We start from the raw sequence: 17,795 nt of genomic DNA, 5'->3' as shown, positions 1-17,795 counted from the left end.
CCAAATTAGAAAAATCTGTGAAGAAATTGTACCTCCTACGGTTGTATACATCACGTTCGTACCATGATGATGATATGCCGAGAATCCTACCTATGATTTTATTGATACACACTCGCCGAATATAAAACTCTGCCCATATGATCTGTGTCGAAAGGAATTTCTGTACCTGTGGATTCCCGTTCGGTCCCATGCTCGCGCTTGGACTTGGAGTGGTGAGAAGCTTGGAGACCCTACGTTGCTGCGCCTTGGAGTCGGAGAGAAGATCAAAGAGAGGAGAGGGGGTTCTTCTTATATCTGCATTATCATACTACCAGAAGCATCACCACCCGCGTTAGTTATCTTGGCAACTTCTATCCCAAACCCCATGTACAAAACCGCCTGTTGCAAATGCTCCGAGGAAGATCATCGCCACTCTTAATTTCAACATCGTCGCGCATCTAGACCCCGTTCCTCAAACAAAAATGTCACGAAACAAGTGGACGAATGCCTAGCCTATCTATTGGCAACCTCCAAATCAAAAACCTACTACCCGGAATTCTAGCAACCCTCGTGTCATGGGTCAGACAATTCCTATGAAAATGAGGACTACCCCAGCAAGCAACGACGATGTTCACCGTGGAAAAATGGAACCGCAAGCACAAAAGGGCAACAAATCCACCGTGCGAAAAAGCGCATAGGAGACATTGCCGCCGCAGCTACGCGTGTTAGGAATAAGCCACGCATGAGTATGTGCTCGTGTGTGTGATCTGCATGCATGGATGGATTAGTTAGCTAGCTATGGAGCCGGAGCAGCCGAGTCGCGTGCAGTTCTGCATGGAGGAAGAATAGGAAGCAATACTTGAGGCTTGGTCCTATACATGTGTATCCAAAGATTCTGCAGACTTGGCTGTTATCCAAGCGTGTGTGTAGCTAGCCCGTGGAGTACTAATCGGATCAAGCAACCGTGGGCTTGACCATGCATGCGTGTGTGCGTGGGGTTAGTGGGTGCGTGTGTGAGTCTTGTACTTGGCTATATAAGTTGAGCAAATGAATGAGAAAAGCGGCCGTGAGGGCTGGAAGAAAAATGTAGCCCATGTGTACGTCAAGGAGCAGAGCCATTCGCAAAGCTTTTGTGCTCTTCCTTGTGCGTGTGCGTGTGTCTGTGTTGAGCTCCCTTCCATGGTGTGTGTTGAGGAAACCACAAGAAAGAGTTGAGAGGTAGAAGAAGCAGCGCTGCGAGGAGGCGGCGCCAAGAACGCGCAGGTGCCCAATCTACACCTCTCGCCTCCGAAGACACACGACCCCCACTGCGCCGCCCAAACACCGGCAGCCGCGCACGACAGTTGATTTTTGTTGGGCGGTGGATTTGGATGGCAGACGATTTGCACGGCAGCATGCCTCTCTCCTCTCTTGTGGATTTCGAATACAGTGGAAGCGAACGAGGGAGAGAGAGAGAGGTGGAGGTCGTGGTGGCAGCAGAGAGAGAAGTGGGCGTCATGGTGGGCCCTCCACCGCTTTCCAGTTTTAATTCCCTCCGTCGCGTCGACAGTTCGCTTCCAACCGGAAAACACCTGCACATCGTGATCTCGCACGTGAGGAGATCCAACGGTCCTCGATGGATGTGCCTGAAAACGTATGCACTCTTTAGCATTTGGGCTTTAATATTACCAGAATTGAACATCATATGCTTGCGCCAGGTCCAGAGAACAATTTTTTACACATGTGGAGTCAATTCAAATCTAATTATTGCGGTACAAATTGGAAATCTAAATACATAGGTTAGGTGTTGTGTAAGATTCCATGAGCACTTCTTCGGTATAACCTTCCTGAACACATCAACGGATCAAGATCTATCCATACCCCTTTATAATAAAGGGTACGATGGTCTTTCTAGAAAATACTTTCGGAGATTTGTCACCTTCTGAGTCTGCCTTGGGCCGGCCCATTAGTGAGTATGTACGGTAGCACTGATGGAAAATCCAAAAAAATAGTGCGCCTATTAGGCATCAAACACAGGACCTCCGAGGGTCGTGAAGTTGCTAATTGCCACCAGACCCATCACAATTGGTTGATACTTATGTAGCGGCGTTATTTATCACCTAGAATGGATGTACTGTAGTTTTATTTATTAGAAATACAGTAGCAGATCAAAATTGGGCTGGACATTCTATATAAAGCATTTTTATAGCTTAAAAATACTCTGATTTTGTGATTTTTTTCAAATTTTATGACTAGTTTTTCAGAATTGTAATCATTTTTCTGAAATGGCAGACATTTTTTCGAAAAGATGAATAATTTATCAAATTTTTGAACATTTTGTTGAAAACATGAACAATTTTTAAATTTCCGAACATGAGAAAAAATGCAAATACTTTTTCAAATTGGTGAGCATTATTTGAAAACACAAACATTTGTTTTCAAATTTACTAATATTATTTCAAATATACTAACATTTTCTGAAAACATTTCTTATTTTCAAGGGCCTAAGTATTTTTTCGTTGCAATTATTTTTGTTTTTCTTCTCTTATTTTTAATCCATTTTTCTACTTTTGAAGTTTATTATTCTTTCTGAAACTTGTTACAAAAATTGAAAAATTGTTTAGCATAACATAAAATGTTCTAGTTTTCAAATATTGTTTAAAATTCTAAAAAATATTCTGGAATTTTATAAAATGTTCCAGTTTTTGAATTTTTTGTTCACAAGTTTAAGAAATGTATGTGTTTCAAAAAAGTTAATAATTTTTTAAAAAAATAGTACGTGTTTGAAATTTTTGTTCGAAATTTTCATCATTTTTCCGTAATTTGTTAACAATTTTGGAAAAAAGTGTTGAAGTTAGTAAAATTTTAATACACGCTTTGAAATTCCAAAATTGTTGACAAATTTCAGCAAATTGTTAGGAAAAATATAATGTTTATGTTGAGTGATAATGACAGGAATTACAAATACACTCATCTAACTGGTATATTTTAGGCTATGGATAAATGATCCCAGCTTCTTGTAAGAGCCTGGCATGGACCGTATGCACCCATTCCTAGTTTGAATGACTTCCGACACCGTATGCACATTTTGACACATTTTGCCATTAATCGGCTTTTTTCACCGAGAAAACTCAAAAAATGCAAAACTTGGCAAAAAAAAAGTCAAACAATTTGGCATGGTGCCTTGAATTGGTCATACAAGGCCATGAAAAAAAGGGTCATTTAAGGGATGTCGAGAAATGAGGTGCTCCTGTAGGATCAAAAATATGTCTAGTGGGGGATTAGACTACTTGACCAAATAAAAATCTCTCATTTTCCTAATTTTAGTTGTGGGCAGATTTTAGCAATTATGACAAGTCAAGCAATCAACCTACACATGCAATTCTAAGAGTATAGCAGCGAAATGTAAAACATTACATATGAAGGTAAAGGGAAGGGTTTGGAGAAGGCAAACGCAATGGAGACATGAAATTTTTTGGCGTGGTTCCGATAGGTGGTCCTATCGTACGTCTACGTTGATGGAGACTTCAACCCATGAAGGGTAAGGGTTGCGCGAGTCCATGGAGGGCTCCACCCACAAAGGGTCCACGCAGAAGCAACCTTGTCTATCCCATCATGGCCATCGCCCACGAAGGACTTGCCTCACTCGGATAGATCTTCACAAAGTAGGCGATCTCCTTGCCATTAAAAACTTCTTGATTCAACTCCACATCATGTCAGAGGCTCCCAAGCGACACATATGCAATCTAAGAGACACCACTCTCCAAAAGGTAATGGGCGGCATGTTGATGATGAACTCCTTGCTCTTGTGTTTCAAATGATAGTCTCCCCCACACTCAACTCTCTCACACATATTTGACTATGATGGAAGAAGGATTTGTGTGGAAAGCAACTTGGGAAAGGCTAGAAATCAAGGTTCAAATGGTTGGATGGAATATCTTGATCTCAACACATGTGTAGGTGGTGCTCTCTTAGAAAATGTATGGTGGAAGTGTAGGCATGTTCTGATGGCTCTCTTTATGAAGAAGAAGGGGGTGGAGGGGTATATATAGTATCCACACAAAATCCAACCGTTACACACTTTTGACCCATCTCGGTGGCACCGATTAGTAAACTCTGTGGCACCGATCAGTACAAAAATATGAATGTTAAGAATCTCGGTGGGACCGACTGGAACAACTCGGTGGGACCTATATGCTAGGGCTTAGGGCAAACTTCATCTTGGTGGCACCGATTGCATCATCTCGGTGGCACCAAACTAAATACAATGAGCAATAGAGAATCAGTCAAGCCAATTCGATGGGATCGATTGCAACATATCGGTGAGACCGAAGTGAATGCAACAAGTCACAAAGTGCTGGCAAGGACATCTTGGTGGGACCGAGATCCGTATCGGTATGACCGAACTGTTAGGGTTTTTGGAAGTGGCTATGTCAAGATGAACTCGTTGACTCCGTATGGGAAATATCGGTGGGGCCGAGTTGGAGTTTAGATTTTGGACATATTTGGATAGAGAAAGTGGCTGAGGGTTTTGGAGCAATATCACTAAGCATTTGAGCAAGTAGACCATTAAGAAACACCTCATCCCCTTTTAATAGTATTGGCTTTCCTATGGACTCAATGTGATTTTGAATCACTTAAAAATGTAGAGTCTTGAGCTTTTGCCAATCCTTGTCCTAAGCATTTTGAGGGGTCCACATCTCTATGTTAGCCATGCCAATCACTGAACATCCTGAAATATTTATCTTAAATGAATATTAATTCAATGAGATATATGTTGTCATGAATTATCAAAACCACCCGGGGATTAGTTGCACTTTCAACTCCCAAACATATCCTTCTGGCCTATTCGAACACCCTCCATTGAACATGGTATTTCTTTGGAAATATCAGGACTGCCCCCAACTTTTGGAAGGAAGTGGGCATGCCCATGTTAGGCATTGATGCCTGGTCTGAATGACTTCTGACACCGTATGCATGTTGCGACATGTTCTGTCATTAATTGTCATTTTTTAACCGAGAAAACTCCAAGAAATGCTAAACTTGTCAAAAACCCAAACATCTTGTCATGATGCCTTGAATTGGTCATATGAGGCCGTTGAAAAAAGTGGAGTAATTTCAAGGATGATGAGAAATAACATGCTCCTAGGCGGAGCCTTCTGGCCGCCAGAACACACTTCGTTCAAAAAGGTCTATTTTTGGACAGCCTTGAAATGATCCCAACTTTTGCCACTAGGTGGGCATGCCCCTCATACGCATCCATGCCAGGTTTGAACAATTTCTGACACCGTACGCAAGTTGCGACACGTCCAACCTTTTTTCTGCATTTTCTACCGAGAAAACTCTAGAAAAATACAAAACTTGTCGAAAACCAAAACAACTTGTCATGTTGCCTTGAATTGGTCAAATGAGGCCATGAAAAAAATAGGGTCATTTTAAGGATGTCGAAAAACAACGTGCTCTTTGACATACCCTTCTGGCCAACCTGAAAACCCTCCGTTGAACATGGTGTTTTCGTGGATATCCTTGAAATTACCACAACTCTTGCCACTAGGTGGACATGCCCATGGTAGGCATCCATGGCAGGTTTGAACTACTTACGACACCATATGCAAGTTGCGACACATCTAGCCATTTATCGACCTTTTTTGACCAAGAAAACTTTAGAAAATGCAAAACTTGTCGAAAACCTAAGCAACTTGGATTGGTGCCTTGAATTGGTCATACAAGGCCATTGAAAAAATATTGGGGGCATGGATGCCTACCATGGGCATGCCACCTTCTCGCAAATGTTGGGGTCATTTCAAGAATGTCCAAAAAAACACCATGTTCAACGTAGCGTCCTCGACTAGTCATCCACGCTAGGTTTGAAGGGAAAATGTATTTAAAATCATAATTTATATAGATACTTAAAATGACATCTTAAGTTCCTAACATAACTAATAAATACAAAATGATAGAATTGAAAACAATAAATGCTTTTTAAAGCATTTAATAAATATTTAAACAAAAAAGAATTAAAATCATAATTTAAAATAGTTACTTAAAGCTGTTATTTTGGTATTTAAATATTTTGAACAGGTTTCAAAAAATTATAAAGTTTAAAAATGAGAAAAGGCAAATTAACAAAAAAAATAGAAAACACGAAAAATAGAAAAGAAAAAAAAATCTTAGGCCTTGCCTAACTAAGTGATGGCATCACTCATCTCGGGCGACCATTGGGATTTGTTCAGAATTTAAAAAATGTTATCATTTTTAAAAATATTGTTCACAAATTCAAAAAATGTTCGGGCAAATTTAGAACACTTTTTTATACCATTTATTTAGTGTCATTTCTAGGAAAAATTGGAATTTAATTTTTTGTCCGTGCTCTTAGAAAATGTTTGTTTTCACTATTTTGTTTGTGCTTTTCAAAAAATTATTCGCATTTTGACATTCTGAACAATCTTTTAGAGACATAAACATTTTTTGATATTACCTTACCATTTTCAAAAATGCAAATATTTTTTAATTTATGAACAAAATTTGGAAATAACGAACCTTTTGAAATTTTGAACAACATTTTGAAAGCGTGGCCTTTTTTTGAAAAAGAAAGAAGAAACATAACAGGAAAGGAAAATAAATAAATAAATAAAAAGAAACTATGGAAAAAAGACCAGTTCTCAAAGTGTTTCTAAAATCGTTTGAAAATTCCCAGCCCATCCATTACTTAATGTATCTAGCTTTAGATTGTTCACAAAAGGCATACTGTCGCAGTTGTTCTGGACGCACTTAATGTTTTAAGTGGTCCTGTGTTTGAATCCCAGCTTGTACGTTCCTTGTTCGCTATTTTTCATCGCATGCCATCCCAAATGGGCCGGCCCAAGTAAGCTGCCCAAAGTAGATACAAATTGTGAAAAGTCCGTATTACCCTTTATACGTATTGCGAGGGGGGTTGTACCGCCCATGAGACTGCTGCTAATTGCAGAAAAAATGACACCACTATTTGTTTCGACTAGCGATCTAATGCAGGTAAACAATGAAATACTCATACAGCATAATTTGTTTTCAAACAAGGGTATGGTAGAAATTAACCTTTTCACTAAGTGGAAACTCCCCATTCTACCAAACTAATGGATCGCATGGCCGGCGGGCAAGAGAGAGAGAGAGAGAGAGAGAGAGAGAGAGAGAGAGAGAGAGAGAGAGAGAGGAGAAGGGCATAGAAAAGAGAAAAGGGATCCGCACATGTTAATGCTCGTGCAACGCAGGTATGCTGGCGGGTGTCCCCTGGCCTTTGACTTCAAGTTCAACTGCATCCAGAAATGGAGCCGTAGCACCGTGGTGCTAAAGAAAAGACTCCATGGCAGGCATAGATAGGTAAATGCAACTTCACGTGAAGATGTCGAGGGTGAAGGGGTTCGGGGGGGGGGGTGCATGAAAAGGATGCAGCCCCACCAACACAAACGCAGAGATAGATTTCGTATTTGAAGTATGCTCATGATTCTGAAATTCACAAAATTCGCAGAAACAAAACAGTTATATGTCAATGATAAATCCTATATAGGAATAAAATAATTATCCAGCAAATAGTGTACCCACTTTGCTCTCCGGCTCTTTCCCACACCCCCATTTATGTTTCTTCTGCTTTTAGTTTTTTTTCCTCCCGGATCGTCTATGCCCAGCTGCATCCTTGGTGCGGTGCTCACATAGGCTACCACGTAATTGACTCTGGTCACCAGGCATTGCCTGTTTTGAAATGCATAACATAGAAAATGCTCTACTTTTATTTGGAAAAAAAATGTCCAACTCGAGAATATAATGACATCTTTATTGTAGTTTGTAGGGTACATTCTTAGACAAAATTACCCGGCCCACCATAGTACATATGCACACCATGGTCGTCAACTCCATAATTGCCGATGGTATATTTCCTTACATCACTACTGCCTCTAATCGCTTTCTCTTCATTTGGTGTTACAAGCTTGTTGTTGTTATCAATAATTTGGATGTCTTTTATAAAAGCCGCTTTTCCATAGCCTTCGGAGGCAAAATGCCCACTGCCAATTTGTGGAGAGTCTGATGAAGCCGTCGGTCCTGAAACATGCCCACCAGTGTATGAAAAGTTCCCTTTATCCTTAAGGCGAGTGAATAATGAACTTGGCCAATATCCAACTGGTGTTTTGTCTTTACCATACGCCAACCACCAATTATGTGTCTTTGGGTCCTAAGATAAATAAAAATGTGAATGAAAGTATGTTGAACATATCGAGGACATAAAATCCTCTATGCTACTCTACTAAATTTCATAGCATCCATGCATTTTTTTATATTCCTCTGAAGTTCATAGTAAGCATTTTGTCTCATAACCTCTTCCCATAACAAGGGACCGATGTAAATCAAGAGGATACATTTGTGATTCCTAGAAGTAGAAATATTTTCCACGGTTGAAAGTTTGTATCCAATCTCTATTCTTTTATTGGTAGGTACCTTTTAAATTTAGGCCCCTGTTCTTGATAATTTTTCAAATGTGTGTCAAAAGATAATATATATTACCTCCGTCCCGAAAAGGTTGTATTAAATTTATCTAGATAAGGATTTTGACTATGTTAAGTTATTCAACAGATATCATAGTGAACTGCCAAAATGTGTTGTTGCGCAACAAATAAGACAAGTGAATATTTCCATATGCACCGTATAACATATATATGAAATTGTAAAATTCAATGACTAAGTGAATACCTTGAATGTAAGAATGTATATCACATATTGTGGTCCATTGTAAACTGTAACAGGTTTTACTCTTCCTCCAAGGCCAACATTGTGGCTAACTTGAACAAAACCAGGGCAATCATGATCAATGCATGACTTGTTTTGTACACCATCGCGCTGTTACCCAAGTTTATCCAAAGATAAACAAATATTGCATCAAATTATGGTTGTATCTTCATGATATAAAAACTGTGTGGTTGATAACATTATATGTAACCAAAGAAATATTGCTCCTTACCCAACCAACATGAAACCTCGCAAAAGTATCGCCATAGAAGCTTGGAGATACTGAATAACAAGCATTTATACTGTCCATATGACCCTTTGGTCCGTTATCAATTTGGATCCCTGTTTGACTAAGATCCCCGCTATCCTTCTTCACCTTTGGCTCATAAACATTTATTGTAGCTTGTACCCCATATAAATCATCAAAATATTTCAGCCCTGCCTCCTAAAGACAAAATATTTAATGTTGGTATATGTGAGGAGCAGATATTAACTACATATAGGTTACTACAATGAATTATGAAATCAGCGAATTTAACTTAATATTGTCAATTGAGAGTTAGAGAGATCAATATAGATCAAACACTTCAACAAAGTCTTGGAGAAACATGGTAAGACAAATGAAATTCCTTCATAGATTACTGAAAGAACATCAAGACTCAATGTATTGTTTAGTTGAAAGAACTAGGTGAAGGCATAATGACAATGGGCATGGACCGACAGGGGATATCGTCCTGACACAAAATTTGGAACTCAACGGGGTTTTTGGTTGGCTCGTAATTAAATTGGGGCGGGAGGACCCATCAATGCAAGAAGGTTGACCTAGATTTTGCTGCCTTGGGATGTAATATGACATTACAATATCACATAACTTTTAGATTGTTAGTTTCATGCTTGTAGAAAATTCAAACTATTGACCCAAAATTGCTTATACTGTTGAGTTGCAAATATGCTAACTTGTAATTTTAACAGGTTCATCGTAAAAATTGAAATGGAGTTGTATATGTGTGCCTTCTTCATTAAACGAATAATGTCTAAATATCCTAACTTGATATAAAATTCAGTTGCCAAATGATGGTATGTTTTTGTGTAACTAATCCATGTTCTCATACAAATATGTTACTTAAATGTGTTGGACCGTATTATCGAATGCGACATGAGGCCATTCATTGTTGGACCATTGGGCTGGGTCCATGTCCCTATACAGACCAGAGGAGCTAGCGGGGACCGGGTTGAGGCCGCAGTGGGTTGGCCCACTCCCATTCTTAAGATATAGCATTAAATACTAACCTCTCAAATTTTCAAAATTGAAGGTCCTACATCTATAACTTATTGGCCTTATATACTTCACCTTAGAATCTTTATCGAAAGAACAAATATTAGCATTCAAACATGACTTTGCACAAGAATAATATTTTGGAATTAAATCAGCTTAAGTTGCCTTGTTTTTTGCTCAATTATGTCATACTTACGCTAGCCATGCAACAGCTCTGGCTAGTTGCAAAATTAACCTATCTTTTTTTCCTGAAAATAACTCTAGAGAACTCACCTCGAGTTGTGCATCCTTGCTAATCGCTTGATCTATAAAGTGTGCTGATATTTGATTCCTTCTACCATTACGTAGTATTGGAACCATTCCTCTTGGGCATTTGACAATAGACAAATGCACTTGTGAAACGACATGTGGGAACGAAGATTTTATGTTTAGTCCAATCGGAAAAGAACTTGGTTCCATCTGTTTGACAAGAAAACTTGGTTAGCTTATAGTCATGTATATGTTGCCAAAGCACACTCAGATGTACAGAAATTATGCCATTTAATTCATTACTGGCGAAGCCCATATATCATAAGATTTATGTATTTCACTTTCACTTCTATTTATTTTGCAGAATATGTTATGAACAATAGTAGTTACCTGATTTGCAATTCATGATTCGCTACCTCGTACAATTGGGTTTGTTCGGGTTTACATCTCTGATTCGTGAATCGGAGATTGGGTTCAGGGATTCAAAGTTTCAGATTCGCATCATGATCGTAAAGAATATGCATACCTAAAAACAATTGAAGATCCTATATGCCTAAATTCTAAAAAAATGTTGACAGAGAAAGAGAGATTTTACTGGGTTGTCCCACGTAATCCCAACATGCCAATGGTCAACCCTAAACCACAAGAAACCCTGCACTCTCGCTACCCATTCAGGCCCTCTTTGATTCGTAGGATTCTCAAAATGCGGGAATAGGGAAAATAAAGGGTTGGAGCGGAAATCAACTTGAATCTCGTAGGATTAGCACACAGTGTTTGATGACATAGGAAAAACAAAGGAAATGAAAAAGAGGTTGGAGTGGATGTGAGATTTCCAATTAAATGTAGTACACATGATTCCATAGGAAAAATTCCTATATGATTCAATTCTATTAATCAAATGACCAATGTAGGAAACACTCCTAAGGATTCTAACCGTCCGAAAATCCTCTGGAACTCCTTTGAATCAAATGAGCCCTCAAATTGGTCTGTTATAGTGCCATGGCCAACGCCATAGCACAACCGCAACTGTATCATGTCTCTCTGCCATCTCTTCCTCCACATCGAGCTTCTTTTCCACAGGAACCATCTGCTGTGAGCTTCTCATCTCTGCGCAGGTCACCAACACTATAGCCTTGCGCCAGCCAACAAAAATCCCTCTACACCTCACCTACTCGTCGATGGGCAGATGGGGCTGAGTGACACGTGGTGAAGAACTCAAGTGCAAGAAGATGCGCACAATTTTGGATTCGGAGAATCTGAGAGCGAACCCGGGACGATGGGGGCAAATTACACCCCGTTCTAATTTGATTAATCAGGGTCAGAGTTCGATGCCTCTTGTAGCATATCAGGTAACTTTGAAACAAACACACAATTTTGATTTGAAACAAAAAGGGAGTAGAAGAAGCAATATTTTGAAATATTATAATTCAACACGATGTATTATCCCAAAACTCATGATCTGTTTAAACAATTCTCTGCCAAACTAATATTCATGTGTCTCAGAGGACATACTATTCATTTGTCCCCAAACATGAGTCATTATCATTTGAATCAAAGAATGGTTGTAAATCCTAACTTTATATTTACCTGAATTGTGTGGTTTTTCAACAACGGGTGGTTAAAAGCCGGTTGTAGATTCACATCGATGCAATCATAGATATCTCCATCTTCCATCTGGTTTGATGTTTCCTCTGCTTGTTAGCCATCAAAACAATTATAAATTATATAAAGTAAGATGTATACTTGCTCATACCATAATGGTTTTATTAGATTGTCGATATGTGGGGATATGGCTAGTATTTTCCCATTGTTGTATAGTTCTTGCACCTTTTCCTGTGGCAACTAGAACAAGATATGATAGTAGAAGGGCTACTGTAAAAGACTTTTTTTCTTTCATTCTGGAAGACTTGAATGGTCAATTTTCATTGTGCGTGCACTAACATATTTATAATCTTTTGTGCATCTGACAGATTTAGTAACCATTCATGTAATTTATGGCCCGAGGGTCGGATTTTCTCTATGTATATAATTAGTATAGAACATATGGTATATATTCATGCAAAAAGTTTAATGGTTACCATTCATGCAATTTATGGCCTAAGATATGGTATGCTTCTATTTTATACATAAATATTAAGGTATTAATTCGTATAGAGGATTTGAGGTATTTAATGTAGAGAAAATATTAAGAATTGCCCATAATCCAATATTCGTGATATATATTCATGCCTCATATTACACTGATTGTGTTATTAGACCTGCAATCAGGGCACGAACGTCTCTAAGGGGAAGCACCTCCTTATATATAGGTCTCCTGAACTTTGGAAATCATGAATCATTCTCACCGTTACTGAAGAGGTAACTCAAAAATAAACTGCAAGAAGATTGCCTAATCTGTTTAGGAGTAACCCTAGTGATCTACTGCTTGCTTATACAGAGGTAAGAACCTCTAGAGGATGATGTATTCCCATCCCGAGCCAAGTACCAGTATCTATTTAAACATGTCAACCAAGTTCCTGAACACAAATATACCCTAAATCCCATTTATACTCTTAAGCAATATCCTCTAGAGTTACCAAATAAATCAACACATGAAGCATAATCATTTTTTCTATCGAAGCTTTAAAGTATTGGCTTAGTATTTTTGCACCACAAGGTGTTGGTATATAACCCCGGGAATAAAAATGGCATATGTAATTAGCTCAAAACATGGTTCGCTTACTTTATCTGTATATTGAAACTTGAAAGTAATGGCTTTAGTAACCGACTGTTCTGTTATAAGCCAGAAATATCATAAAAACAACAAAATCTACAATGGTCAGAAAGTAATTCAGAGTTGCATATTTGCGACAGCTTTAAAATAGGAACAAAATTTCATTAAAACTTGTTGATTTTGGAAAGACAAAATAGTTTAATTTAATAGACCATAATTTGTTACAAAAAGAATGATAGATAATATCAAAGGCTAAGAGTAAAGAGGAATCAAACTTCAAGAAATCTTTCCCGGAACTATGAGAGCGTGTAATAATTTTACAGAGAAACGGATAGTTGGAGTCTTTGGTTGTTCCTCACAATTGAGAAGTACTCAAGAATAACATCAAAAATATCGTGCAATTTATATTTTTGGAAAATTCAATACAACAGTAACATAAATGTCACATAATTTAATAATGAGGCTTGCACCAACAATATCAACTATATATGCCACCATTCTTCTAGACAGGAGATAATAGTCTTGAGTGGGCGGGGTTTGTTTCGTGGAAATACACCACCTAAATTGTAAATACTTTCGCCAAAAAAATAATCCCCTCTATCCAAATATATAGGGCCTAATCTGCTTTTTAAAGTTGCCTTTGACTATTGATAAGATTAATAATATATGAGATGTATGATATAAAATTTCTATCATTGGAAACTCTTTTTCACATATGAATATAAGGTATGCTTTTTGTAACATGCATGTCATATAATATAGCTCTAACATGCTGTCAAAGGCAACCTCAAAAAACGTATTAGGTCGTATATATTTGGATGAAGGGAGTAGTAAATACAAATCACGACATATGATGTTACCATGTATTCATAGAAAAGCCTACAATTGTCCAGAACCATAAACACATTTAGGCATCACCAACTGAATTTTACACATATAAATCCATGCATTTTTCCTCTTGAAGGAGGAAACATAACATCTAAAGCCTTGGGATCCAACATAGTAGTGCAGACACATACTTGTTGCAATGCATCAAAACAAAAGAGTTTTTTCAAGGGGCAATTATCAAAGGCATACCAGCACGACAAAGGATTTAAATCAAACTTGTAGCAAACCAAATTTGTTGATCATAAGAACTATTTTCACAATCTTACCAGGATCCATTTTTAAGATGAGCTAGACATCTACAATAACCTTTGGTACTTCTTGCAACTAAAACACATCACAACAAAAATCAATTTTCAAACAAATCGTAATGAATCGATAGAAAGAACTTGAGGATAAGGTGGGAAATCTATTAGCCTGTGACAAATTGGTAGTTGTAACTACTCTATCAGATACTTATATGAATATCAGAGAATAAAAAAAGCCTCCTCCTTGTGTCTTCCTAAGACCCAAGCATCAGATTTATTCACCATAGAAGTCCTAATATTCAATAGTTATACCCTATTTCTGTTGCAATTAATCATTACTGCAAAATCAGGACTACAACAAATTTTCTTATGCATGATCGAAACAAATTCCAAAACCACTACAACAAAGAAACAAGATATATTAATTTATTATAATTCATATTAGTTTGCTTTAAAGAGAAAATATGTACTCTTACAAGGAAAAAATACACAAGCAATTGCATACATTTATCATTTCTCTGCCGTAGTACAGAGCGAATTATAGGCGACTGAGAGAGTAATAATTATAAGAGTCATGGAGAGAAGAGACAATGATCTGTTTGATGAGGAAAATGCGGCAACGGAAAAGCCATGCAGTTCAACCACCTGCACAAACAGAGACGTTGAGGAATAGAATAACATCAATGGATCTTGAAGAAGAATGCATGGGGAAAGAGAACAAAACGAGGGAACGGGAAGGCACCTGCTACCGCCATGTCATGCTCGCCGCTCCCTTACATCACCACCACCAACACCAGCTTGATAGAGGGAACTTCGCATACCCCAATCCAGGCTTCTGATGTTTACGATCTTAAACATTATACATGATTCTTCATGAAACTTTATGTATGGGTAATCAAGAATTTGAAGCACCATCAAATGAACCAAACTAACAAAAATTGTGCCATGAAGTTTTTTCTCTTGTACCAATGGAATAGCTTTTGAAATAAATCATGTGCTGGTAGAATGCAAGGAGTAGTACATTACAGTTTGTGATAAACTTCTAAAATGAGTGACCAAGGAAATTGACAGTGCATAGAAACATTTGCAACATGATAATTGACTGAGGCTTGCAAATACATATGCACAAATAAAGCTACATGTGTATTAAGGTGCTAGTTGCAACTAAAGTTTGCGAGAATGCAGAAGAAATCTTACATAAATCTCAATTGTTTTATTAGGTGACATGCTGAATCTCAAATACATGCCGGTATAGCTAATGGGTAACGAAAGGCTTGTGTGCAACTGATGTTCACTAGAAGGAGGAATCCCATGTATATGCATGTCAACTATTTTTCGACATCACACATCTTTACTTCTAAAGGTAGAGTTGGTAGCGTCGCCTTACTCCCACCAGCCCAATATTACGCCCGGAAGCGTCTACCTTTCTCTTAAGCGCAACCAATTAGGGCCGGTCCATTTGACGTGTGCATTAATTCAATCAACTCGACAATTTTCAAAAATAACATCATGCATTGACTCATTCTAATCAAATTTTAAGAAAATCTCAACTAAATCCAAACTTTTCTTGCCTTCCACTACTAATACCCAAACCAAATCAAGTATACCAAAAAAACATCGAAAATACAAAGGTGAACATGGGTGCGTGCGCACCCACGTGAATAGTAAATTCATAAAAAATACTAGAAAAGATTTAAAAATTCTGAAATTATGTCTCCTTTCTAATGGATCTATACTGCGCTGTTATATGCAGAATGCATCATATTAATTTCTTTTGATATTGTCAGTTTCTGCTACATTCCCTTGGGTTCCATGTGTTTCTTGCTGCTCTGTAAATCATCAAACCGTACTGTAACTAACTAATGGTTTCATGTGGACAGATGAGCGATGACGACTGCTCGTTGCTGGATTGTTCAACTCCAACGCCTTTGGGTGCTCTCAAACTAGTGGCTTTATTTTAACCTCAGTTATGTCTCATTTCTAATGGATTTATACTGCGCTGTTGCTGGTTTGCATAATGGATTATGAAACTCTTGTTATGTTGTATGGCAGTGATGTTTCAGGGGATATTTCCTAGTTCATTGCTTTCTACAGAAGTTGCAGTCAAGTGTACTAGTTTGACTTGATTCGTGGTTGCACTCGGTTGGTATCGCAAACGAGTATGGGATTCTACTAGAACTCTCGAAGTGATCCAGGTCCTGATTGATCCGAATCTTGTGATAAGCAAGGCATACATAATCTCAGATGGGGGCAGATAAGCAATGCAAAGGACCACTCAAATGTAATGGCCATGATTGAACTTGCACTGCAGTGTGATCCAGAATCTTATTAAAGCCCCACAAGATTGTTTTTCATCTGGAATCCAAAACCTAGACTCATACAGAACATACATACGGCAGGGAGAAACCCTGTTTACAATAACAGGACACGTTTCCCAGTTCTCGATATGCTTGTCATATGTGCATATGCAGATTACTGTATGTAAACTAATAAACTGAACTCATGTTACAGAGAACGAGATTGGACGTGAGTTCTCTTCTGTTTGCACATGGTGGTGTTTTAACTACTGGGGTGATGACTGTGTTCTAGAAAAAGATGCCAAATTTGCAGTGCCACTGTACAAATTTGAAGTGATAAATGGCTAGGCATCATCAGATCAGCTCACATATCAATATGTAAATGCATATATGGTCTGCAACTGCAATACAGTAGCTGGTGCAAATCCAAACAAGTATGACTGGCCGGTATAGATATCAGGAGCCTGGGTATTTGGATTTCCAGTCGTAACACAGTGGTAATAATAGTAATGATATGTCGAAAAGCATGGAGGTAGGCGCTCAAGCGTCGCCGGCCGGGTCGGGAACCGGGGCTGGAGCCGGCGCAGGAACAGCGGCGGCAAACACACCCTCGGACACGGGATGGACGAGCTGCCGCTTCCTGGCCGCCGCCCTCCACCTCCTAAAACAGCAGCAACACAGCCCGAGGGCGATCATCACCACCACGGCGATCACCGCTGCACGCACGCCAGTCTGGACGCGCTGTGACTGCTCGATATTATCCAGCCAGGCGCTAAAGCTGGTGTCAGGGCGGGCGAACTCATCATCAGGCAGATCATCCTGTATATGTATGAAAGCAGCAAACTAAATTAAGCTCTATATACCCACAAAAGAACTTGGAGGTTTTTACGGTACATCGTACTCGAGAATTTAATGTATATATTAGGTTGATCCAGCGGTTTATATGTGATGGCTAGAATCTAGTTTGAGAACATATTGTTAATTTCCTATTGGGGATAGTTTTATCCTTTCACTTGATTAATCTAATGAATCTACTTAATTCAAATTAATAATGGTATCTTTGCACACACAAAAAACTAATACCGCAGGCACCAACAGACGTAGGCCTGTATGGTTCCATCATTCAGGATGAACTCTGCCCAAAATCCAGATCAAAATCTGAGAACAATTCTTCCGTCGCCGTCCTCTGACGATAAACATTAGACATATGCGGTCGGTTAGGAAAATGCAACTTGGCGATAAACATTTTCCTAACCGACCGCTGATTAGTTGTAGCTTTGTATCCCTGGTATATTATCAATTAGTTTGGTTGAAATAACTCTCGTTGCGCCAATTAGCCCTAATTATGAGCCCCCCGTGTATTAGTGATTCGTTTGCTCAAGTGGTATATATGTGGGTGAACTCGAGCTAGACGC

At 38.6% G+C, this 17,795-nt stretch overlaps 1 protein-coding gene across 1 annotated transcript in view; it reads right to left on the bottom strand.

Moving 5' to 3' along the window:
- Positions 1-7,751: 7,751 nt before the first annotated feature.
- The window catches only part of LOC119280140, a 10,465-nt gene continuing 421 nt past the window's right edge, over positions 7,752-17,795 (bottom strand). The window contains exons 2-8 of the mRNA XM_037561102.1: positions 16,989-17,199; positions 11,991-12,079; positions 11,825-11,911; positions 10,262-10,447; positions 8,945-9,157; positions 8,677-8,823; positions 7,752-8,161 (exon numbers count right to left, since the gene is read on the bottom strand). Of these exons, the coding sequence (XP_037416999.1) occupies positions 7,790-8,161; positions 8,677-8,823; positions 8,945-9,157; positions 10,262-10,447; positions 11,825-11,911; positions 11,991-12,079; positions 16,989-17,199 (1,305 nt within the window). The 3' untranslated portion in view covers positions 7,752-7,789. The remainder of the gene's footprint in view (positions 8,162-8,676; positions 8,824-8,944; positions 9,158-10,261; positions 10,448-11,824; positions 11,912-11,990; positions 12,080-16,988; positions 17,200-17,795) is intronic.

This window comes from Triticum dicoccoides, chromosome 3B (genome assembly GCF_002162155.2).
Source record: "Triticum dicoccoides isolate Atlit2015 ecotype Zavitan chromosome 3B, WEW_v2.0, whole genome shotgun sequence".
Taxonomy (NCBI): Eukaryota; Viridiplantae; Streptophyta; class Magnoliopsida; order Poales; family Poaceae; genus Triticum; species Triticum dicoccoides.
This window is presented reverse-complemented; position numbering and strand designations above follow the sequence as displayed.